Here is a 24,600-nt window from a genome sequence, read left to right as displayed (position 1 = left end):
TTGACTAGAGTTAGGATAAATATAAAAATGCATACAAAATAATAAAATACATTGTGAAAGTAGAAAATTGTGAAAAAATATAAGACTACAACACTATTACTGCATTTTTCAGACTATGGCGCACTGGATTATAAAGCAGAAGATCAATAATGTTGAATTCTCTCGTCTATTTTCATACATAAAGTGCACCGGATTATAAGGCGCATTAAGTGAAACAAATGGACGACATTTGAAACTGATCCCTTAGCCCAGGCGTCCACGATCCATTGGCAGATCGTGGCATTATTCGCCCGGCGTTGCCTCCATGTCTTGGTGAATGTGTATTATGAATGTGAATGTTTGTTTTTTTTATTTCCTATGAGGAGGACTCAAATATACATTGAGTAATAATGTGTTTAATGCAGCTTTGTGCACATTTGTTTACGTTTTACAGAAACAAAACTTAAAACCACATGGCTCATTTGCATAAACTGTAAGAGCTGAAAAAAACAGCCTGATGCAGTTCAGCTTCTGTTGGACTAAAGAACATTTACTCCGCGAGGCTCCTGACTACAGTAGCCATAATACTCCGACAATCCATCAAGCGGTGTGGCTTCGTAGTTTACTAAAGTCGTGCTAAAACAATTTGACAGATTTTTGAGCGCCGTCTACGACTTAAAATTGGTTTGTGGTCAGTAAATGAAACCAGAATTAATACATAAGGCACACCGGATTATAAGGCAAACTGTCGCCTTTTAAGAAAATTTAAGGATTTTAAGTGCACCTTATAGTCCAAAAAATACAATATGTATAATATGTGGCTATATGTTTATATATGAATGGAATAAACATGCGCTATAGATTCTCCATCTAAAGCAGACATGTCAGATGCAGGCCAGGGGGCCAAATTTGGCCCGTGAGATCATATCAAATATGTATTCGAGCTGGACTGCTAGCTACAGATAAACTATAGTGACATTATTTATTTAAAATGTTGTTATTATTTTATATTATGCTTGTTCTGAATTCAGTGTTTATGCCAAACTTCTATTAAACATTTATTTTAATAAGAAAAGGTTAAACAAGGAGAGAAAACATGCAGATGTTGAAAATGTTGAATAAATATTTAGTTTGGCCCACGGCTTACTCACAGTTTTTAATTTTGGCCCTCTGTGAATTTGAGTCAGACACCTTTGATCTAAACAAACCTACATTTACAGCACAATGGGCAAATTCCAGTGTTGCAACACAAAGTGCAAAAACAGAAAAATACATAAATAGACTTAAAGGTACATTGTGTAACTTTCCTGGTAGAGGGTCAGACACCTGCTTGTCTCCATGAAAAATATGTAATTGCTTTGCCTCAATGTTCACAGTCTGACAATCAGCTTTTCTATCACCATGGAGACAAGTAGTAAGCAGTAAGACAAGCCAAGTCATGAGCCAGATCTGTGGAAAGGCAAGCCCACCCTCAAATAAGAATGTACATTTTTAAGTATATGTATAAATAAACATGATTTGTTGAATAAATCTATGGCTGATATGTTTAATGCCATACTTTGGAACATTCCTGGCAACATTAACCCACGCGAAGTAACATGTAGTAATGTAACCTAAACCAGAAAAGTTGCACAATGCACCTTTAAATCAAACTATTTAACAAGAATATTAGAATACAGTTTGAATAGAGAGAAAATGTGTAAAGATCACATTTATTTTTTTGTCTGAGGTTAACATCTGTCATGGGATGAAAAGAGCGTTCTTGGATAATTCTGGCATAATTGCAGGAATGTTAATTAAACTAAATAAATAAAAAGAAATGAAAGGTTACAAAAACTATTATGCGGCTATAACTATGTTTACACAGAAGAACACATGGTCAAAAATATTGCTTCTCCTTTTTTTTTTTTTTGAAATAATGATCTTTTCCAGCCTCTCTGTCACTGCTCATTCATTTGACACGAGCCAGTTACTTCGGGGATTCTCAAACTTTACACACACAGGGCTTGGTTTGTCCATCACCATGACATAAGCTCAGGATGAAAAAATTACCGTTATGGAAATCCGCCATGTTTCCGGCAGTGAAATGCGTCCATAGAGATACATTAGCCCAAACGATGTTAAAAAGTAAACAAAAGTGCAGCGGAGTAAACTATTACTAATGGATTACCAGTGGGAGATAAGCCATTGCTCAAAACTTTTGAATGAAGTCACTGGAACTGAAAACAGAACTAGGTCATTTAAGGGGCCAATATTACATTATGTTCTGAACGATGTCATAATGTTTCCTCATCACAAACAGAACTCGAGTTGTGGTTTGTTTCATTCACACATGCACATTTAGGATGAGTTCACCTCTCAGACTGAAAACACTCTGTTCCACTTTGTGATGTCGTGGTGATACAGAAAGCTCTCCACTGTGTTTTTAAACTCCCTACACCTTCCCTGGAATCGTTTGGATCAGGGGTTCCCAATCCCCGGGTCGTGGACTGGTACCAGGCCATGGGTCTTTCGGTACCGGGCCGCGAAAGTGCGAACCCCCCCACACATATGCCGTGCGGACTGTGCCTCCTCCCGTGTGCCCCGTGCCTCTTCCCATACGCCGCGTCAGCCGTGCCTCATCCCATACGCCATGCAGACTGTGTCTCCTCTCGTGTGCCCCATGGACCGTGCCTCCACTCGTACGCCATGCAGACTGTGCCTCCTCCTGTGGACTGTGCCTCCTCCCATGTGGCGCGTAAACTGTGCCTCCTCCCATGTGCCCTGTGGACTATGCCTATTCCCATACGCCGCGCGAACCATGCTTCCTCCTGTACGTCACGCGAAACCATGCCTCCTCCCGTACGCCGTGTGAACCGTGGGCCTCCTCGCTTACGCCATGCGGACTGTGCCTCCTCCCGTACGCCGCATGAGCTGTGCCTCCTCCCTTACGCCGTGTGAACCGTGCCTCCTCGCTTACGCCATGCGGACTGTGCCTCCTCCCATACGCCACGCGGACTGTGCCTCCTCCCTTACGCCGTGTGAACCGTGCCTCCTCGCTTACGCCACGCGGACTGTGCCTCCTCCCTTACGCCATGTGAACCGTGGGTCCTCGCTTACGCCATGCGGTCTGTGCCTCCCGTACGCCGCGCGAACCATGCCTCCTCCCGTACGCCATGCGGACTGTGCCTCCTCCCATGTGCCCCGTGGACCGTGCCTCTTCCAGTGCACAGCGAGGCCCGCGTCTCTCTCCATGTTTCCCGTGCCTCTAAACCAGAACTAAAACCAAGACTAATCCGGAACAAAACCAGAACTAAAACAAGGGCTAAAATCAGGTCTAAATCAAGTCTAAACCAGGACTAAAACCAGGACTAAACCATGCCCGCGCGGACTGCGACCGAGTAGCAGTCCACAAAATATTGTTGGACATAAAACCAGTCTATGGCGCCAAACGAGTTGAGGACCACTGATTTGGATAATTTCCTGCCCTGGAGTTCCCAATCTTTACTGAACTAAAGCCAAATGGTGTCTGTTAACTGGTAAACTATTACTTCATGACATCATAAGGTGGAACAGAGCATTTTGAGCTTTGGAGATGTAGACAGACTAATGACACAAAACACGACTCCAGGTACGTTTTTGATGAAGTAACGGCATTATAACATGGCTAAAAGCTCACAAGAGTTAATTTTGTGTAATATAAGACCTAAAAAAATCTCCATTAGTTTAAAGTTGCATTGTGTAGTTTTTCTCAAACGCTTTTCTCCATGAAGATTTTATTACTTTGTCTGGAATGTCTCACAGTATGGCATTAAACCTAAATCACCATGGAAACCAAACCAGACGAAGCCACGGGTCAGATCTGTGGAGAGGCTCACAGTCAGAATGCCTGGTTATTTTTGAGCTATAAAACCGTAAAATGTAGTAAATTTAAGCTATTTAACGTCATACTGCGGAACATTCTAAGCAGAAACAAGCAGGAGAAAAGTTACACAGTGCACCTTTAACATTAGACTAACTGAAATTGTGATGACGTCGCAGCCACGAGCTCCACAGCACCTTGAAACTCTCCTTGACCTTCCCGGGACGTACATGATATAAGGCACGGTCATGTACAGTAGTCTCTTTTTAGTCCTTGTGCCCTGAATTTGTCCCTGCAGGCACACTCTCGCTTTCACAGCCTGACAGGGAGAGTTACTGCTGTTTTTATCCCAAACACATGAGCGAGCACCCGGGCACGTCAGCGCACGGTTTAGAGTAAAGACAGAAAGAGATTCAGGTCAAGAGAAATGATGAACGGGACGGGACTTGGTGAGTGAAAGACAGATCGATGGATAGAAGAGGTAAGAAGAGAGATTGATTGAGAGGGAGGGAGGAAGATAGAGACACAGAGAAAAAGAGAGGGAAGAGGCAGATTGGGCAAGAAACAGAAAGAGAGGGATTGATATACAGTATAAATAGATAGACTGGAATAGAGATAGAAAGAAAGAAAGACAGAAAGAGAGATAGAGGAAGATAGATAAACAAAGAGACAGAAAAAGAAAGAGGTAGAGGGGGCAAGAAACAGAAAGAAAGGAAACAATAGATAGAGAGATGGATAGATAGAAAAATAGATAGATAGATAGATAGATAGATAGATAGATAGATAGATAGATAGATAGATAGATAGATAGATAGATAGATAGATAGATAGATAGATAGATGGATAAATAGACAGCGAGAGAGAGAGAGATGAATAGATGGATGAATGGATAAATAGAGAGAGAGAATGAATAGATGGATGATGGATGAATAGATAGATTGAGAGAGAGAGAGATAAATACATAGATGGATAAATAGATGGATGAATGGATAAATATATATATATATATATATGTAGAGAGAGAGAGATGAATAGATGGATGAATGGATAGATAAATAGATAGAGAAAGAGAGAGAGAGAGATGAATAGATGGATGAATGGATAAAATAATATATATATATATATATATATATATATATATATAGAGAGAGAGAGAGAGAGAGAGAGAGAGAGAGACAGAGAGAGAGAGAGAGAGGAATAGATGGATGAATGGATAAATAGATAGAGAGAGATAAATAGATGGATGGATAAATAGAGAGATAGATAGATAGAAAGAAAGAGAAAGCGAGAGAGATGGATGAATGGACAGATAAGATAGATAGATAGATAGATAGATAGATAGATAGATAGATAGATAGATAGATAAACAGATAGATGGACAGACAGACAGTGAGAGTTCCTGTTGTTTTCATTGTAAACAGAGGAGGTGGGCAGTGGGACGTCAGCTCGTGTTTTATAGTAAAGAGGCAGATTGGGGTCAGGAGAAATGATGAATGGAACAGGACTTGTGTAATGTTAAAGTAGGTGACAGGTGACAAGTGACAGGTGACAGGTAAGGAGGTGACAGGTGAGGAGCTGCGTGCAGGTGGATGAGATAAAGATGTCAAGAAAACTGCAAACATGACATTAGCACGTTCTCAAATTATTAATAAAAATGGAATCATAAATGCATAATAAGTATATATTGGAAATGTCACTTAATATAATTGTGTCAAAATAACTGTAATAATTAGCAACAGCACCTGAATGTAGGTCAATGAAAAATAAAGCTCGGGAAAATCACAACCTTAAGATCAGTCTGTGTAAGGAATTTCTGTGCAATAAAAACACGAATAATGTTACAGAAAACTAAAGCAATGTTGTCAATAAAACTAAGAACTAAACTAAGACTGAATTTCTGAAACGGGGTCAAACTGGGGTTACTTAAAACAGTCCCCTACCCAAACTTCCCTCTGACTAAACCATTACATGCTCCACTATTCTTTACAGTCAAACCTTATTCACCACATGTTTCTCGGCTGATGACGAGGATCATTTTGTTGCTACATTTTCCTGGAAAGCGGCGATGCAGTCTTTCATTTTCTTATTAAAGGACCTATATTTCCCTATATGGGTTTAAGTCAAGTTATAGAGCTGTTACATCATCGAAAACAGACACAGAGCGGGGCAAATAGTTCCCGAAACGTTCTGGAATTTTACAGGCGGGTAATGCTTACACATAAACAGGTCAGGGGGATCATATATACATTATACACTACTATAAATATATATTATACTCTCTCTATACATATATGTACACACTACCGGTCAAAAGTTTTAGAACAGCGTAATTTTTCCAGTTATTTATTGCAGTTCAAGTCGTGCAAGTCCAGTGAAGAGCTTGAAATGGCACAAAGGTAAGAACTGAACAGCCAGAGGTAAAAAAAAAAAAAAAAAAGGCAACACTTTATAATAACTACACCTTACTTAGCCTTAATAAAGCATGAACAAAGACTTAATTACTAATGAACAACGATTTAATTAATAATGATTGACGCTTAGTAAATGCTTAATAAAACATAATTCGTCTTCACTTTAGAAAAGCTCTCAAAAAGACTTCACTAACAGATAACAGCTGCCTGAATTATCATTGCACTGCATTATTAGTAAATCATTCTTTCATAGCTTACTAATCATTAATAAATGCTCAAATGGTTAGTCCACGAGTAATTAAGTATGAAATAATTATGAGTAACTATTTACAGCACAGGCAAATTCAGTGCAAGTGCGAATTAAGGTAGTAATTAAGCAGTTACTAAGCGTGAATCATTATTAATTAAGTCTTTGTTCATGCTTTATTAAGGCTAAATAAGGTGTAGTTATTAAAAAAATAAAAGATACAAAACACAAGTCCAAGCTCTGCCAAAACTACTTCAGGGAAAAAGCTTGAAAACATGGAGTGTCCAGCACAGTGTCCAGACTTAAACCCCATCGAGCTGGTTTGGGATGAACTGGACAGAAAAGTGAAAGCCAAGCAACCTACAAGTGTCACACATTTATGAGAACTTCTGCAACAGACTGGGGAAGAACTTTCTGAACAATATTTGATTTCTATTGTAAAAAGAACGAGCCACGAGTGTGTTCAGCTGGGAATCCGTGTATCATTCGTTCATTCGTTTTTCAATATAAAACCAAAAATAAGAAAACGAAAAAACAACAGTTTTCTTCGCTATTTGTCTCCAAAACCAAAATGAAAAAACGGATAACGATTCGTTTTTTCAGTTTTCGATTTTGTGTTTAAATGAAGAATGGAAAAAAACGGATAACAGCCGTTTCCCGTTTACGTGACTTCCGTGACTGCGATGCCGGACTTTTGCACCGCATACGGACTGAATCAGGACTGATCCAGGTCCGAGACCAGACCGAGACCAGAGCGGGACTGAGACCGGGACAGAGCTGCTCTGGTCCTCCGCGCTCAAGAACCGCGGCTGGTTCCGAGGTGGTGCAAAGCCTCCGACTGACTCATTCACACCAATGAAAATGAATCAAAATAAGAGCTTTTGGTTCAAATGGACCTGGTCCGGGACCAGACCGGGACCAAAGCGGTACTGAGACTAGGACCAGACCGGGACCAGAGCGGGCCTGAGACCGAGACCGAGACAAGACAAGACCAGGACCAGACCGGGACCAGACCGGAGGCTCAGAGCCCACGGCAGGGCCGGAGCTCGAAGCTGAGGTTCGGACCCCGTGGAGGCTCAGAGTCAAAGCTCGGAGTCCGCCCTGGTCCCGCTCTGGTCCCTGTCTCAGGCCGTTATCCGTTTTTTCCATTCTTCATTTAAACACAAAATCGAAAACTGAAAAAAACGAATCGTTATCCGTTTTTTCATTTTGGTTTTGGAGACAAATAACGAAGAAAACTGTTGTTTTTTTCGTTTTCTTATTTTTGGTTTTATATTGAAAAACGAATGAACGAATGATGAATGATACACGGATTCAGCTGTTTTATCTGCCAAAGGTGGACGCGTTCATGAATCAACATTTTAGTCAATAATAACCAGTAAGAAAAAAAACTGGAAAAGAGTGGTGTTCTAAAACTATCTTGTATAAATTGTTGTAATCACAGTGTGTTCAGTCGGTCTACAAGGAGCTACAATATTTAAACTCTAGTCTACGACACTTAAAAGCGACCACGGCAATTTTCCCCAGCAGCATTCATGGTTTGAGGAGCATGGGCATGACGGATGAGATAAAAGTTATTTATCACGGGTAAGCGTGGGTAACGAGTGGAATGTTAACTGGTCCGGGTGGGAGTGGATTTAACTTTGATATAATCACGGGTTAACGGGCGGGTGTGGTGCTGTAACTCGCGGGTGCGGGTCTCCAAAAATGGACCCGTGCAGGACTTTTCCCATGAGATGTGTTTTGTTTTATGCACACATGTTTGAGTAATCCTGCTTTGTCTGTCTACGTCTATAATGATCAAACCTTTAACCTTTTATTCAGCAGAAATTGGCAATTCCAGAGCTGCACTGCAAAAAACAAAATCTAGTCAAGTTAAGATGACTTGAATTAAGAAAGTTTTATCATGATTTGAGTCAATTTCACTTGACAAGTAAAATTATATGCCAGTGGAACACAACTTTGTAGCCAAAATATGAAAATACAACTTGCTACTCTTAAAATAAAAAAAACAACAACTTTTTACACTTAAAATAAGAAACAAAATCAAAAATTGCTCGAATTAAGAGAAGCACACTTATTCCACTGGTAGATCATTTGACTTGTCAAGTTGAATCGGCTCAAATAAAGTTAAAGTTAATTTAAGTCAGAGGTTTCTAATCTGTAGCTCGGGAGCCACCAGTAGCTCTCCACCCCCTTCCAAGTTCGCCAAGGGATTTCTGAATTACATATATGGTCCTGAATAAGTCAAAAGTGATTAATTAAATGCCTATTACCATTGTACATGTATCATTCTGATGCCTATCTTTGTACACTAAAAATTGAATAATGTTTTATGTTTTATAGGTATTTAACTGTATCTCATTTAAGGCTCGCCGTGGCTCTTATATTTAAACAATTTCTTGTGACCTCTAAACTTAGTAGCTCACTGATATTTTCATTTTGTAAAAGTAGCTCACCAGTGGAAAAAGGTAGGAGACTCCTGATTTAAGTCATTTTAAATTGTAGATATTGTTATTGTTTTTTTCCCAGTGTTAATTCTAGAGAAGGAGTTTAAAATCACAGTGGAGCACTTCCTTTAGAACAACGGCGGATCAAGATTTGTGTGTTAAACGTGTGAAGAAAAAAAGAAAAAAAAAAAAAAATTCCAGGTACATTTGTGATGAGGAAACATTATAACACAGGTCAGAACCAGCGGAATATGAACTCTTGAACAGTTTGGAGAGTCGTGGTATCTGTCTGAACGTTTCACCCTGCCAGCTCCACACTGATTGGCGCAGCGTTATAGCTCTGTGTAAACCCTGATGAGATAAGACTTTTCGTGCCATAAATCGGAGCTTGGCGGCTTTACGGCTGTTAGGACCGGGTTAAGAAATGTTGTGACATTTCGCACCCCATGCACGCCGACGAGGGACTGACGCATCGAGCCCGCTCCTCTCAGCTACGCTCACGGCAAAATAAAACAACGACATTTTATCATTAACTATGTTCATAAAAATACTGTACCTGCCATATTTTTACAGACTATGTATAAGGACAGGAGTGTAGAAAAGTAGTAGTAGTAATTATAGGTGAGTATATAAAAAGTAGGGATGGCCTCGCTAACTTTTATCCAATATTTAGTACCAGTGTTGCGTGTACAATCATGCAGCAAACCTTTTTATAAACCAGACAAATACGCGTTACCTTTTTTACACAAGTGAAAATAGCAGTGCCGGTTTGTAGTAGTGGTAGTAATTGTAGTAGCAGTAGTAGTAGTAATAACAGTAGTAGTAATATTAGTAGGAGCAGCAGTAAAACAAGTAGTAGTAGTAGTAGGAGCAGTAAAAGAAGTAGTAATAGTAATAGTAAAAGAAATAGTAGCAGGAGTAGTAGTAGTAGTAGTAATAGTTGTAGAAGCAGTAAGAGCAGCAGTTGTGGTAGTAGTAGTAAAAGAAGAAGTACTAATAGTAGTAGTAGTAGAAGTAGGAGCAGCAGTAGTAACAAAGTAGTAGTAGTAGTAGTAGTAGTAATAGTAGTAGTTATAGAAGCAGTAAGAGCAGCAGATGTGGTAGTAGTAGTAAAAGAAGAAGTAGTAATAGTAGTAGAAGTAGGAGCAGCAGTAGTAAAAAAAAAAGTAGTAGTAGTAGTAATAGTAGCAGCAGCAAAAGAAGTAGTAATAGTAATAGTAAAAGAAATAGTAGTAGTAGTAGTAGTAGTAATAGCTGTAGAAGCAGTAAGAGCAGCAATCGTGGTAGTTGTAGTAAAAGAAGAAGTAGTAGTAGTAGCAGTAGTAGTAGTAGTAGAAGTAGGAGCAGCAGTAGTAAAAAAGTAGTGTTAGTAGTAGTAGTAGTAGTAGTAATACTAGTTGTAGTACCAGTAGTAGTAGCAGCAGCAGTAAAGGAAGTAATAGTAGTAATAGTAGTAGTAATAGTAATAGTAATAGTAGTGGCAATAGTAGTAGCAGTAGTGGTAAGAGAAGAAGTAGAAGTAGTAGTAGCAGTAAAAGCAACAGTAGTAGCAGTAGTCGTAGCAGCAGCAATACAAGAATAAGTGGCATTAGTAGTAGTAGTAGTAGTAGTAGTAGTAGTAACAGTAGTAGTAGTAGTAGTAGTAGTAGTAAATAGTAAATCGTCACATTTTTATACAGCACTTTTCCACCTTCAAGACTCAAAGCTCTTTACAACAAGGAACCACTCACACATTCACACACATTCATACACCAGTGTACACAGACACCGGGGGCGAGGTGGGTTAAGTGTCTTGCCCAAGGACACACCAACAGCATTCATCTGTGGAAGCTAGAATCTTACCTAACAACCTGCGGGTCAGTGGAAAGTCTTTTCTCTAGTTCTGCATTTATTCTCAGAAGTAAAATGTCTGGGTGGATAAAGACAATACTCGGTAATAAGGTAAGTATTGCAGTATTTACAGAGTAGTTTTACATAGTAGTTCTCTGAAGTAGTAGTACTTTTTTTTACTGAGTATGTGCATTTAAGTGATTGGACAGTGTAGTTTTCAGTGTAAAATGTGAGTCTGCACTGGGCCCCGATGACGACAGCACAATGATATATACACTCCACACAGCAACGTAACCATGACGACGGGATGATGGAGACGTCTGGAGAGAGAGAAAGAGAGAGAACCCTAAACACGGGGTGAGAGAGGGAGAGAAGGGGAACAGACGGGGGGCTGGAGAGAGGGAAAGAGAGAAAGAGAGGGAGGAGGGGAAGGAAGAGAGATGGACACAGAGATGTAGAGAAAAAGAAAGGCAGAGAGAAGAAGAGGACAAGGAACAGAAAGAAAGGGAAGGAGAGAGTTTAGGGGAAGAAGGGAAGGAAGAGAGATAGAAAGAGAGGTGAAGAGAAAAAGAAAGGCAGAGAGAAGAAGAGGAGAACAAAGAGAAAGAAAGAGACAAACTTTAGGGAAGAAGAGAAAGAGAAAGGAAGAGAGATAGACAGACGTCGAGAAAAAGAAAGAAAGGGAAAGAGGTAGACTTTAGGAGGAGAGAAAGAGAGGGAGACAGAAAAAGAAAGGCAGAGGGGAAGAAGAAGAGGGCAAGAAACAGAAAGAAAGGGAAAGAGATAGACTTTTAGGGGAGGAAAGAGAGAAAGAGAGGGAGGACGGGAAGGAAGAGAGATAGACAGAAAGGCGAAGAGAAAAAGAAAGGCAGAGAAGAAGAAGAGGGCAAGAAAGGGAAAGAGATAGACTTTAGGGGAGGAGAGGGAGGAGGGGAAGGAAGAGAGCTGGGCAGAAACGTAAAGAAAGAAAGGGAAAGAGATAGACTTTAGGAAAGGAGAGGAAGAGAACGGAAGAGAGATTGACAGAGAGACGTAGAGAAAAAGAAAGAACATAAAGAAAGAGAAAGACTTACAGACTTTAGGGAAGGAAAGAAAGAGGGATGAGGGGAATGAAGACAAGTAGAAAGAGAGACATAGAGAAAAAAAGACAGAGGAAGGAGAGAGCAAGAAACAGAAAGAAAAGGAAAGAGATAGAGAGAGGGGAAGGAAGAGAGATAGAGAGACGTTGAGAAAAAGAAAAGCAGAGAGGAAGGAGAGAGCAAGAAAGAGAAAGAAAGATAGACTTTAGAGAAGGAGAGAAAGAGAGGGAGGAGGGGAAGGAAGAGAGCTGGGCCAAGACGTAGAGAAAGAAAGGGAAAGAGATAGATTTTATCGAAGGAGAGAAAGAGAAAAGGAGACTAAGAGAGAAACAATGAGAAAAAGAAAGGCAGAGAAGACACAGAAAGAAAGGGAAAGAGTTAGACTTTAGGGGAGGAGAGAAAGAGAGGGAGGAGGGGAAAGGAGAGAGATGCAGAGAGGAAGAAAGATAGAGAGATAGAGAGATTAACAAAGGTGAAGGAAGACAGATAAACAAAGAGAACAAGAGAAACAGAAAGAAAGGGATAGATAGAAAGATAAGATCGATATGAAGAGAGTTGGATAGAGATACGAAGGAGGGCAAGAGAGAGGAAGAGAGGGAGAGAAAGAGCGATGGAAGACAGAAGCAGGAAGTAGGCAGGAAGTGACGGTCCTTTGGTGCCTCTTTCAAAACAAAGCGTCTTCCTCCTCTTATTTATTGTCTCTGAGTTCGCCCCCGAGCACTCACTTCCTGTTGACCACGTCCCCCCCGGCCAATAACGACGCTGCGAGCCGCTTACCGTCACCGTGACAACCGCGCAAGTCACCGAGCACAGTCACTTTCTTACAATATTACTTCCCGTTCGTAAAGACGAGGGACTAGAACGTGCGGTATGTAGATGCAATCGGTGCCAAGAGCGAAGAGGAAACCCGACACTTTTGACGTCAATCTGCGCGGAGATGGTGAGATGGTTGGATGAGTGATTGAAGGGTGAATGGGTGATGCATGACACTTAATTATGTGGTGAATCATGAGGAGATGTTATTGTTTGGGTCGGAAGTTTCCACAGTACGGCTTTAAAGACAGGTTGGACTACTCATTCTATTATAAAAAATCATTATGTAAGATATCTGGAAAAAAACAGTTGCACTCCCAATTCTTTAGGTTTAAAACTTGAATACCAGGTTGGAAATTGTGACATGACACTAGGGAATTATTATTATATTTATTATTATCTGACTTTAAAGTTGGTCTACTCAGGTTTAATATATTTGCAAAAAAATAAAACAAAAAAACATTAACACTTGATTTTTCAATTTTTAGGTTTAAAAATTTCCTTCCTGGGTGAGAATTGTGACATGACAGGAATTACATAACTGTTACCTAACAAAACCGCTCTGATGTTTGCAGACATGATTATGTGACAGGTACAAAATCCTGTTTTAAGTAGAAAAAATGTGTTTGCGTAAATTGTGCCGCACTTTTTGTGAGTCGTACAAATGCTTAAGAACTCTCTACTTTCTCTTACATTCAGCATATTTTTAAACTTTTCTTCACACACACACACACACACACACACACACACACACACATGCGTATGCACACACGTACACATACACACAAACACACACACACACACCTCTATGCACACACGTACACACAAGCACATACACACACACAGGTACACACACACACATATACGCATATGCACACACATACACACACCTCGATGCACACAGGTACACACACACACACACATGCATATGCACACACGTACACATACACACACACCTCTATGCACACACATACACACAAGCACATACACACACACTCCCCTATGCACACAGGTACACGCACACGCACATGCATACACACACGCATATGCACACACACGAATATGCACACACATACACACAAGCACATACACACACACTCCTATGCACACACGTACACATACACACACGCATATGCGCACACATACATACAGGCACATACACACACACACACCCCTATGCACACAGGTACAGACACACACACACGCGCATATGCACACACATACACACACGCATATGCACACATACACACACACATATACACACATACACACATGCACATACACACACACACACACCCCTATGCACACAGGTACACACACACACGCATATGCACACACATACACACACACACATGCATATGCACACACGTACACATACACACACACACACACCTCTATGCACACACATACACACAAGCACATACATACACACACCCCTATGCACACAGGTACATACACACACGCATATGCACACACATACACACACGCATATGCACACACACGAATATGCACACACACACGCATATGCACACACATACACACAAGCACATACACACACACACCCCTATGCACACAGGTACAAACACACATGCATATGCACACACATACACACATGCATATGCACACACACGAATATGCACACACACATGCACATACACACACACACCCCTATGCACACACATACACACACATGCATATGCACACACATACACACAGGCACATACAAGGCAACACAAGTTTATTTGTATAGCACATTCACACAAAGTAATTCAAAGTGCTTTACAGAATGAAATACATTAAAATCATAATAAACAAACAAAACTAAATAACATGAAGATTAAAATTAAAAAAGAGAGAGAGAAGAGTGCGGAATGAAACAACATACACACACACACACATATGCACACAGGTACAGACACACACACACATATGCACACACATACACACACACACCCCTATGCACACACGTACACATACACACACATGCATATGCACACACATACACACAGGCACATACACACACACACCCCTATGCACACAGGTACAGACACACACACACGCGCATATGCACACACATACACACATGCATATACACACATGCACATACACACACACCCCTATGCACACAGGTACACACACACACACATATGCACACACATACACACACACACCCCTATGCACACAGGTACACACACAGACACACGCATATGCACACACATACACACGCAAGCACACACGCATATGCACATGCACACTCACGTACACACGTACACACACACACGCTAGCACGCATATGCACAAACACACACAGACACACACATCAGGTTCACACTGTCACCAACCCCTGTCATCTTTGTCCCTGTGTGTAATCTTTAATCGTAATCTCTGTCTTGTATCTTGTATGTTGTTTGGTTCCTATTTGTTTTAATCTATGTAGTTTCCAAAAAAAAAAAAAAAAAAAACTTTTCTTCACAAATTGCTTCTTGGTTGGTGTAAAACTGTCATTTATATTTACAACACCAAAATAAGTCAATCATGAAAAATTCAATTCAATTTGTCAACTGGACAAGAAGCAGTTTGGATGAGCTGCGAAACATATTTGACCCAAATAAACTTTTGTCCAGTTGTCAAATTTGTCATGGATTCTACCTGGACACACCGGTTTGTCAAAGCCTGATCCTGTCAGATCTCAGAAGCTCAGCAGGGCCGGGCCTGGTTAGTACTTGGGTGGGAGACCACTGGGAAAATCAGGTGCCACAAGTGGGTGTCATTTGCAAAAACTGTAGTCGTGTCCTTTGGCAAGACACTTCGCCCACATTGTCTAGTATGAAAGTGAGTGTGCATGAGTGACGGTGGTGCTCGGAGGGACCGGTGGCACCGTGGCTACAATAGTATCTTACCAACAGTGGGTATGGAGAGAAAGAATAATCCTCTGTAAAGTGTTTTTGTGACAAATGTCTGTGAAAAGTGCTATATAAATAAATAAATAATAAATAAATAAAGACTTACTTATTACCTGGACGAATGCAGGATTTTACATGCAATCGTAAAAATCTGTGATACGCACTTTAAACTTGAGGTGACAGGTGACCGCTGACCCCACAAGGTCAAGTTATGAGTCAGATCTGTGGAGAGGTGACGTCACTCACAATAAGAATGCATATTTTGTTCTTTTCTTCAACCTATATGGGAATACTGATAGCAGATCATCCACTACTTTTGTAAAAAAGCCAAAATAAATAGAGTCTTGTATTGTTTTAAAAAGCCCATATTTTCAGCTCTATGTTATAATGTTTTTGTTCTTTTGGAGGAGGAGGTAACAACATTATAACATGGCTTAAAGCTCATGAGCACTGTTGGGCAAGTTACTTTAAAACTGTAATGCGTTATATGTTACTTGTTACTGTCATTAGTAATTCATTACAATACAATATTATTGTATTTAAAATGTAAGGCATTACATTACTAATGCAGCACTTTTAAGTTACTCTCACCAAAATTACGGCGAAGATGCTGAACTTTTGTGCCGTATATGGACTAAACCAGAGCTGAACCAGGACTAAACCAAGTCTAAACCAGAAGTGAACCAGGACTGAACCAGGACTAATCTTGGACTACAACTTGGAAGCTCCTTGCAGACAGGGTGTCTGCTGCGGTTAGCCCCATGGAGCGCCGTTTCTGCGCCGGTCCTTTCGCCCGCTGTTACCTGACAGTCAATGCGGACACGTCTCTGGTCTTTCACCGCTGCTGATATCACTGTGATTTTACCAAATTTGTATGAAGAAAACCGAAAAACCCACCACTTCAATCCAGGTTAAAAATGCATTGTTTTTCCCTGTAATGCCTTACATTACTGCGTTACAGCAAAAAGCAAGGCATTACAGTCATTTGTTACTTTTATAACACGTTACTCCCAACACTGCTCATGAGAATCCATTTTGTGTAATACATGACCTCTAAATACAAGTTTGGTAAATCTTTGGTGATAAATCTTGGTGCACTATAGTAGAGCTCAGCACATTTCATTTGTCTGTTTTCTCACACTTTAAAAAAGGTGATGCCAGCTCTGTTACGATGACATTATTTTGTACTTCTGCCTTAAAAATCAAGTCGTTTCTGATCAAACTCGAACTGCTGATGCCACCTGCTTTTCACTTCCTGGTTTCTTTACACAAGAAGGAGGAAGTGAAGCCTGGCAAACGTCATCATTGCAAATCTCACTCAAACAACTTAACCACAAAACAGGCAGAATCATCACTGTCTCCAAATGAAACTTTTGACTTATTTCACAAGCTGCAGAATTAGCCTACTACTGTTGCTATCTTGTATTTGCATGGTTTAAAAATGTACAAATAAACCAATATGTATCAAGAAATGTGTCCTCTTATTCTGATTAGACCCATTCTTCAATAGCAGAATCTCCAAAATGATCCTTGGGTTTCAGAATCGCTGTTGTCAAAATTTCAATGGGTTTAATTGCAACCAAACTTAAACCCATGAATACAATGATAGTCAGGAGTACCTAGCTGGAGTGTTATCTGTTGGGCCTGTTGTGTGTAGTTTAATGAAGGGACCAGAGCACCCGACCATTGCGAGAACATGCGCACTTCCCAACCAAAGCCCTCACCTGGAATCAAACCTAACTCTTTCTTGTTCTGGAGCCGATACACAAACCAATCAACCACTGTGCACAACACACAATATTAAAGGAAAGGTGCACTATGGAACATTTCTGGTGCAGGTTCTGCCAGCTGATATTATTATTATTATGGAATTAAACCTTAAATTAAATCTCTGACTGTATTTTATAGATTTTATTTTCTTATTTATTTTTTATTGCTAATTTGAGTATAGTTTTTGTGCTTTTTATTGACTTGCTTATTTATTTTTTATGCATTATTTCATTCAGTTGCTATGTTTACATGAGAGGTTTAATTCAGAATAAAAATTATTTAATTCTGAATAAAAAACTATTTTGCTTTAAAAAGACCATGTAAACCAGGCATGTCCAAACTACGGCCCGTGGGCCAAATGCGGCCCTCAGACAAATTTTTCTTGGCCCTCAGGCTTCCAGGTGACTTTGCCCAAATGACAAATTAACTTTTTACTGCAAGTTTTTTCAAAATCTACCTTGATAAAGCTAAAATTTAATATTTAGTGTGTGGTTTTAAGGATCTTAGCATGAATAAAGACTGGTGGCTCATTCTAACGTGTTCACTACTGAGCACCAGTCTACGGCCCTCGATCGGTCCTCTGCTTCATCTGTGTTTAGAGATGTGGCCTTGACGAAAAAAGTTTGTACACCCCTCATGTAAACATTTAATTCTTAATGAAAATGATGAATTAAATAAGTTGGTGGTTTATTCCGATTTTAAAGCCGAATTAATTTATTCATGTTTCACGTTTATTCTTCTTAAAAATAATTCCGGTCGTTCAGCGTATGCTCGTTGGGTCGCCATCTGACACAATCGGAATGACCCAGCTCTTCCAGTCCTTGCTTCAGACTTTCATCCACTACTCTTTGGATTTGCGAGTGGGATGCGGGCGTGGGCTGGATCGACTGCGAAAAGTTTGTATCATGTTTGTGTCCGTGGCGTAACGACAAACCGAGATGACTAAAAAGCAGGTAGCAGCTGAAGTGTGTGTTTTCTTCCGGTCGACGTAAATACGGTGGTGTCCCTGTCCAGTCAGAACCCTTCCCAACCCCTAGACGTTGAGCAGAATTAAATAAAGGCAATTTAACGTGTTTTCCATGTAAACCTCAATTCAGACATATTATTTCCATGTAAACTTGAAGGAGAATATTTTAATTCCAAACTATTTAATTCAGAACAATTAATCGGAATTAAAAAACATCATGTAAACGTAGCCAATGTGTCACTTTATCTTGTGCCTCCTCTGTGCAGCAGTTTGGAGACATGTAAAATGGTAAAATGTGCTGTACAAATAAAGTTGGATTGGATTGAATGATCTATCTCCATGGAGACAAGAGGTCACACCACACGTGTCAGATGTGTGGAGAGGCAAACCTGTTAACAGTATGAATGCAGTATGTTTACACGCTGTTTACACAAGAACGCATGGGGGTAAAACGGACAAAATATTTTATCGGGAAGTGCCTTTTGTTTAGACGGTGACGGCGTTTTTGGGGCTTAAAAACGCAAAAATCTGAAACCAGCCTCTAGAGTAGAAAAGTTGAATACGCTCCACCGTAGCCGTAGCGTTTACGTCGACACTGCCCAAGACGCAAAACTCTGGTCAGATCTGCTCACGTCGTGTACGCGTTTACGTCACATACATCACCACCTAGATTCGATTGCGCAATTGAATTCACATAATTTTGCGTCACCGTATGCATGCCAATTTTCTCCCAAAAACGCTTGTCTAAACACGGAGTAAAAAGTGAAGACGCGATGCCACTTTTGCGTCTTCTATTCAGACCGTCATCGTATAAATGTTGCCTAAATGTGTGTATTTTCACCTGTAAACCCATGACTGAATGAATACAAGACAGAAAAATTGAATGCCTTACTGTGGAACATCCTAATCTATGCAAACTGATAACATCTGCATGGAAACCCCCTCCCAGAAAAGTGACACAGTGCTCTTTTCATCTACCATTCAACAACTTCAAAGTCACTAACTCCCATGCAATGATGCCTCCTCGTAATACAGTGAGTACAGGGCTTACTCGTACAAACAAACACCACACTCTGATGCAGACTATACATGCTATTACCAATGACGCATTAACATAAAAGAGACCGGAGAACGTCAAAAACATGTTTATCACGAAGATAAAAGGACTGAACCACACTTTCTCAACTGTACTCACGAGCGCTTGTCTAAAGAAGCAAACAGACTAGAGCCGCTGCAGCTGTGAGAGGATGAGAGCAGATGAGTAACCCGCCCAGCAGAGCGCTCGGGCGGGCTTGAAAACACCAGCGGCTGCCTGCCCCCCCCCCTCCACCGGACCTCCGTGCTTCTCACACTCTCAATGTTAAGGTCAGGCAGAGTTCACGCTACACTCAACAGGCACGCCGAGTTGTTTTAATATAGAGAGAGTGCAAGAGGAGATGTTTGTAATGTACTATATTACGCTTTAAGCCTTGTTACAACGCTGTTACCTCTTCAAAAACATTCCCAGAGTTGCGTTATGTTTCATTATGTTTGACTAACCCTTTATTATTAGTCTGTCTACATCTCCAAAGCTCAAAATGCTCTGTTCCACCTCGTGATGTCATGATTTGTCAGTTTAATAGCTATATTCTACCTTTTGTTCAAAAGAGATGAGCAATTCCAGGGCTTAAATATGCTGTTGTGGGAAAATAAATAAATAAATAATCTCTTGATGATAAATAATTAATCCATTTGTGAAGCATAATGAGTTTGTGGAATCCAGACCAAAGTTGTTGTTATAGCAGATATGGACAGGGCCTGCCTCTTCTCAGAGCATCTCCTAGAGCATCTCCTCCGAGTCTTTGCTCCGAGTCCCTCCTCTAGAGTAGTGTTTCCCAAAGACTGTGTCGCAAGAGATATTTTTTGGGTCACCTGATATGCGTGTTGTGCTCTCCTCCTACACCCCAGACTGGAACGCTCTACAAAAACTCAGACAGGCCCACCTAGCTCAATAGAAATATTGACATGTTTTCTATAACTTCTAATCTTTTTGTAATTACTTTATTGACTATTTTGTTCCAATGTTGCTGGTTCAATTGAACGTTGAAAAGAAAAAGAAATGGGCTACATTTAATGTCCAAATAGGCGACTTATGGATCCTTTTATTGCTCCTTCAATGACTGTTTTTCATTGTTTAAAACTTGAGTAACACTAATTGTTCAGAGAGAAACAATCACTCAGTCAACAATAAAATATCCTCATGTTCGAATAAGAAAAAAAAAGTTTGGGAAACCATCTTCAAGAGGATTTGAGCTCTGAGTACTTATACAAAAATACAAGTTACAGACATATCAAAGCAGAGTGACTTGTTTCAGACTTGTATTAATCAACTTACTAACATACAATTGAGGACAGGTCGTACAACAAAGGGCTTCGTGAGTGGGAACAGTTGTGTTCATGGCTGCTCTGGTCTCAGGTAGAACTCACATTCATTTACACAAAGACAGATTGAGAGAAATCTTTCCACAATATAAATTTCCATCACAATACAAATGATTCTAATGAATCAGTGTATGGAGTTTAAAAAGAGCACTTTGTGTATTACCACATGACATCACAAGGTGGAACAGAGGGGTTTCTGTTTGAGAGAAGAAATCAGCCTAAATATGCAAGATTGTGTGTTAAACATGTGTGAATGAAACAAAACACAACTCCAGGTCTGTTTGAGATGAGGAAACAACAGAGATCCAAAAATAGTGTAACATGGGGCCTTCATGGACCTAAAGAAGTCAATTTAACACAGTATTATTATAGTCAGTGATCAGTGTTGGGAAGGTTACTTTAAAAAATGTATTCCTCTACAAATTACAGATTACATACCCCAAAATGTAGTTTGTAACGTAATCCATTCAATTACTTAAAGTGAGTAACGTAATCTGAATACTTTGGATTACTTGATTTACTGTAGAGAAGCAAAGATCAGGAAATCTTCACATAAGATGTTTTGTCTGCTAAAAGAAAATAAAAAGCCCAGACTTTACTTAACCAAATTAAAAATATTATTGATAGAAGAGGAGGAGACACGTCCACACGGCATGGTTTAGTCCTGTTAAATCCTGTTTTAGACCTGGTTTAGACCTAGTTTAGATCTAGTTTAGACCTGGTTTAGTCCTGGATTAGACCTGGTTTTAGTCCTGGTTTAGACCTGGTTTAGATCTAGTTTAGACCTGGTTTTAGTTTAGACCTGGTTTTAGTCCTGGTTTAGACCTGGTTTAGATCTAGTTTAGACCTGGTTTTAGTCCTGGTTTAGTCCTGGTTTAGACCTGGTTTAGATCTAGTTTAGACCTGGTTTTAGTCCTGGTTTAGACCTGGGTTCAGTTCTGGTTCAGTCCTGAATTAGTCCTGGTTTAGACTTAAACAAAAAAAAAAAGGAAAAAAAAAAAAAAAAAGGGATATAGTCCAAAGTGTGAAAACAGGAAAATACCACCATGTAATCCCATTTATTTCAACAAAGTAACTGTAATCCAGTTACCACTCATGGAAACAGTAACTGTAACCGAATACAGTTACTCATAATTTGTACTCTGATTACGTAACTCTGGTGTCAATGATTATACATTTCTATTTAAAATTACCATAAATTCTTGTATATAAAGTTTCAAATACATTTAATCTAAGTTCCAGTCAAAGTAGAAGAATTACGTAAGAAAGTAGAGAATTACGTAATTTATCCTCCACATACATCTCAGTTTAACATTGACTCACAAAAGTTATATTTACTCCATGATCTTCCCTTGGCACACCACTGGCATATCATTATCTAAACTGTGGCATATTTCTGACTAACCCGGTGTCGACTGGCCTTCATAGTCTCACCACACTTGCTTTATAAACCTCCACCTTTGGAAGCATCATCAAAGGGGATTGAACACTCAAAGATCACACTATGTTCAAGCCTCCCACAGTCCTCCCTAAACAGGTTACAGTCAGTCCAAAATGCTGCTGCCAGACTGCTCACCGGGTCCGAAAAGAGAGTCAGAATTGAATACAGAATTGATTTTAAAGTTTTATTATTATTTTATCTAATCACTTAACTCACTCGCGCCACTGTACATCACTGATCTTTTACCCCTCCACACTGCCCACCGGTCTCTCAGGTCAAACTCTCTCAACCTACTGTCCGTCCCACCATCCCGGGGAGGCCGAGCTTTTCTCTGTTGTGGTGCCCAAGCTTTCGAATGCCCCATCTTCATCTCCACCCTACCTCACTTTAAAACCCACCTAAAAACACATTTCTTCAAGATGAGCTCTATTTTAGACTATTATCTTTGTGTATCAGGTAACTCTTTCATGTAATATGTGATATATTTGTTATTTATGTTATTACTTCTCTAAGTTGTGTTTCATGCTATAAACTGGTGCAACTTGTTATGGTTGTTTTTATATGTGCTATATAAATAAAATCACTTGACTTGACTTGACTTCACTTTTGAAATCATACTATGTTCGCTTTTCCCGTCCTCCCAGGCCTGTATTATTGATGGTAAATAAACTTCTCCTGCTTAAAGGTTGTATGGAGGATTATTTTTTAGTTTCAAATTGCCTTGGAAAGTTTAAAATACCATTACAGCGACGCAGCAGCCTTGTAATTATGATGACCAAAACAAAACAAAAAAAAAGAAAGAAAATCTATCAACTGTGGACGTAGTGAGGCCAAATAAACATCAGCCAATAGAAAACGAGGCTCCCTCTTTATCTATTGGATGTTAGGTTGTCAATCAAACTCCCTACGTTTTTAGTGTAACTGACTCGCCGGCCCGTGGGGAGTACGTGGTTTATGCAGCGGTTCTTAGAGGCTTTTTCAAACTGTCGCTTCCTCGCGCGAAATTTGCAAAAAGTTTGTTGAGATGACGAACGAGAATCCAAGACCAGTTCGCCGCAAAAGAAAGTCCGTTTTTGAGGTCGCTGAAAGAAGAAGAGAAGGAGAAAAGGAGCAAAGCCAAACTGAGGTGATTCTTGGAGATTCCTTCCAGCGATGGCGCGACTGACAGACGAAGGGTCTAAAAACTGATGCGTCGGTCGCTAAATTACTTCTAGACAGGAAACTTCAAGAGTAATTCTGAACACGCACTGGCTGTAAACAAGCGTGATTTCTAGAGTAAGGAGGTGGGAGGAGGTGTTTCTACTGAGGGAGCTGTGGAAGAGGAAGGTGGTGTCACGCATGCTCAAGGACTGTTGCTGTATTTCACAACCTTTAAGACGTCCAGTTGGTCTCCAGGTTTTTACTTCCACCCTTTCTACAACAGTATCCACAGATAAACATTATTTTAGCTACGGCGTCAAAGCTTGATTAATTTCACAAACCCCAAATCGGTTGTTCTCTCACTAAAACTGTATGATTCTACTGTGAAAGAAAATCAAAAACTAAAGATATACTGTGTAACTTCTCTGGAGAAGGATACACCCCTTGGTAAAAACAAGGCAAGTATATTTGTGTAGCACAGTTTGTACACAAAGTAATTCAAAGTATTTCTTGTCTCTGTGGAGGGTTTTCAACTGAATCTTCCAATATGGCATTAAAACTGAAAGAAACCCAGCTGCCACTAGGGCAAGTGACTGATAAGATCTACGAAGAGGCGACCAAGTGTACAATAACAACGCATATTCATCAAGGTCTGTTTGAGTAAAAGAAAAAACAAGAGAGATGTCTAATGCAATACCAAGGAACATCCTGTACCAGACAAAACAATGACAGCTTAATGGAGAGAAGCAGAGAAATGACGCAATAAATCTTTAAAACACGTTGAATGTCTAGTCCATCTGTTTTCTAAGCAAGCGTACCACATCACACATCCAGCGCTAAGCCAAACTCTTGATCCATTTTTTCCGTGATATTTTGCACAAGTTTCAGAGTCTCCGTACAGCGCATAAACACCACAGCAGCTGCGGCCTGTATAGAAAAGAGCAGACTTCTCTTTACCTTGTTGGAGGCCATGTCGCTGACGGAGCGGTAGGTCTGGATGGTCTCCAGCTGGTCCAGACACCAGTCCAGCTCCTCCATGGTCTCCATCGCCAACTTCTGGTATGCCTCATCTGTCAATGCAACAACAGCACACACACAAGAGGAGAGGACAGCGTTAGGGCAAAAAGTACGGAGGATTAGTGTTAGATTAATCCCATAATGCAACACACACATGAGAGCAGTCAGATCAGCATGTTTGTACACTTCACGTTCAGTCAAGATTTAATCCAATAATACTTTATAATGACTAATAATACTTCAAAATGACGACTAATGCTTTGTAATGACTAGTACTTCTGGTACGCCTCA

At 40.2% G+C, this 24,600-nt stretch overlaps 1 protein-coding gene across 2 annotated transcripts in view; it reads right to left on the bottom strand.

Moving 5' to 3' along the window:
- Positions 1–24,600, bottom strand: part of pde4ba (phosphodiesterase 4B, cAMP-specific a) — a 371,390-nt gene that overhangs the window by 26,157 nt on the left and 320,633 nt on the right. For both annotated transcript variants that reach the window (XM_055164841.1, XM_055164842.1), the window contains exon 6: positions 24,250–24,362. In XM_055164841.1, the coding sequence (XP_055020816.1) occupies positions 24,250–24,362 (113 nt within the window). The remainder of the gene's footprint in view (positions 1–24,249; positions 24,363–24,600) is intronic.

This window comes from Boleophthalmus pectinirostris, unplaced genomic scaffold (assembly GCF_026225935.1).
Source record: "Boleophthalmus pectinirostris isolate CB_2022bp ecotype Guang Dong unplaced genomic scaffold, ASM2622593v1 HiC_scaffold_7, whole genome shotgun sequence".
In the NCBI taxonomy this organism is placed as follows: Eukaryota; Metazoa; Chordata; class Actinopteri; order Gobiiformes; family Gobiidae; genus Boleophthalmus; species Boleophthalmus pectinirostris.
Note: the sequence above shows the minus strand (reverse complement) of the source record. Positions and strands in the feature narration are given on the sequence as shown.